A 2,388-nucleotide genomic window follows, 5' to 3' on the forward strand; every position below is an offset into this window, starting at 1 on the left:
TTTATTTAATGGTTAAATGATTCCCTTTTCTCTGTAATAATAAAACAGTACCTGTACTTGATCCCAACTAAGATATAATTACCCCTTATTGGGGCAGAACAGGAATATATGAAATGAAACACCTGCCTATATATAGTACATGAGATACAGACCCTACAGTGACTCTGGATATCAGTAACCGGTAGAATAAAGTACATGGGATAAGATCTATGCATTATTAATAATCAGGTTATTTATAGGGGGGGGGGGGGGGGTCTGTGCATTATCAGTATCAGTGCTGTACTCACAGGGATTCTGTGCCTTTACATTAACTATTAGTATGTTATAGCACATCCTATTCCTAGCAACTTTCCAATTGGTCTTCATTTTTTATTTGTTATAGTTTTTGAAATTTTTGCCTTTCTCTTCTGACTCTTTCTAGGATTCCAGTGGGGGTCACTGACCCCGGCAGCCAAACCCTATTGCTCTGTGAGGCTCCAGTTTTATTGTTATTGGTACTTTTTATTCCTTACCTTGCTATTCAGGTCCTCCTCTATCAATATGCCAGTGTCTATTTCAAACCACTGTCTGGTTACTAGGTTATATTGAACCCTAGCAACCAGATAGCTGCTGAAATGCCAACATTGTTACATTATTCTGGGATTTGTATCCCAGTAACAACTGAGTAACGTTGAGCCGGGTTTGTATCCCCTTTAAGTCTGTGCCGTGGGTTCATCTCTGTCTCTGTCATTCACACTATAGTTGTAGAAGACCCCACGCAACTCAATGGCCAACCAATCTGCTGTCTCTGAATTCCTCCTCATTGGTTTCCCGGGCCTCCAGCAGAGCTTCCATATTCCCGTCTCCATCGCCATGTTCCTCGTCTACAGCGTTTCCCTGGTAGCCAACAGCCTTGTGCTGATTCTGATCATCTTGAAGAGAACGTTGCACCACCCCATGTACATCATCATCGGGAACCTGGCCTTCTCCGACGCGCTCTTTGACACGATGACTTTGCCCAAGATCATTGCCAAGTATTGGTTTGACGCCGGGTCTATCTCTTACTATGGGTGCGTCTTCCAGCTCTTCTGCGTCCATTACCTGGGCACTATTGACTCCTTCATCATTATGCTGATGGCTATTGATCGTTATTTAGCTGTCTGCCACCCCCTCAGGTATCACTCCATTATCAGCAATAAGCTGGTGGTGATTCTGTGCTATCTCCTCTGGATCGTCGCCATCTTTATTGTGTGCCCAGTTGCCATTACGACAGCCCAGCTTCCGTACTGTGGGCCCAACGCCATCAGGAACTGTTTCTGTTCCAACGTGTCCCTCACACCCTTGGCCTGTGCCAATAACTTATTTGCCGTACAGCTCGGTTACATTATTGCCATGGTGGTTCTCCTCCTCCCGTTGGCCATTATCATCCTCTCCTACATTCTCATCATTAGGGCCGTGCATTTATTGGCCAGCGAGGAGAACTGGCAGAAGACCTTCTACACGTGCACCACTCACTTGTTTGTCATCGCCTTGTTCTACATCCCTCGGGTGTTTGTTTATACTTCTGCTCAGCTCCGACTGATCCTTAATCCTGACATCAACGTCCTACTCCTCTGTCTCTACACCTTCATCCCCCACGCAGCCAACCCCATTATCTACTGCCTCCGAACCCAAGAAATCAAAGATATCCTCAGGCGTATGTTCCACATTACATTCCGCATTAAAATCCAACAGAAGTCGCCAGGGCTGCAATGACCTACGACCTATGAACATTCTCTACCATTTTAGATTGTAAGCTCTTTGGGACAGGGGCTTCCTTCCATTTAGATATCTAATATCTGGTATATATATCAATGAAAAGTACCATTAATGTCTTGTAATTGCTTCAATCACTCACTGCCTGTGTTGGAAATGTATTATATGAATTAATAAAAGCTGCAAGTGACCTACATTGGTCCAACAAAGGACTGCGAGAAACTCTCCCCTAACTACCCATAGAATAAAGGTTACAGATACACAGAAACATTGGGGTAACAGTCACCCCGCTATAGTTCCAGGGGTACCCAGGGCACAAATAAGCACTCACCCCAAATCCCCCCCTAACTGGCCTTCAGGCTGGGCCCCCTTAGCCCATAACAAGGTTACAGATATATAGAAACATTGGGGTAACAGTCACCCCGCTATAGTTCCAGGGGTACCCAGGGCACAAATAAGCACTCACCCCAAATCCCCCCCTAACTGGCCTTCAGGCTGGGCCCCCTTAGCCCATAACAAGGTTACAGATATATAGAAACATTGGGGTAACAGTCACCCCGCTATAGTTCCAGGGGTACCAGGGCACAAATAAGCACTCACCCCCAAATCCCCCCTAACTGGCCTTCAGGCTGGGCCCCCTTAGCCCATAACAAG

At 45.8% G+C, this 2,388-nt stretch overlaps 1 protein-coding gene across 1 annotated transcript; it reads left to right on the forward strand.

Moving 5' to 3' along the window:
- Nucleotides 1–747: 747 nt before the first annotated feature.
- LOC100486100 (olfactory receptor 688) lies at nucleotides 748–1,734 on the forward strand. The gene has a single exon (XM_002941564.4). The coding sequence runs from the start codon at nucleotides 766–768 to the stop codon at nucleotides 1,732–1,734; it is 969 nt and encodes a 322-aa protein (XP_002941610.2). The 5' UTR covers nucleotides 748–765.
- Nucleotides 1,735–2,388: the final 654 nt, after the last annotated feature.

This window comes from Xenopus tropicalis, chromosome 2, assembly GCF_000004195.4.
Source record: "Xenopus tropicalis strain Nigerian chromosome 2, UCB_Xtro_10.0, whole genome shotgun sequence".
NCBI lineage: Eukaryota > Metazoa > Chordata > Amphibia > Anura > Pipidae > Xenopus > Xenopus tropicalis.

What these genes read in the sequence shown, in the direction of transcription:
- LOC100486100 (XM_002941564.4), top strand. Translation starts at nt 766, where the DNA reads ATGGCCAACCAATCTGCTGTCTCTGAATTCCTCCTCATTGGTTTCCCG.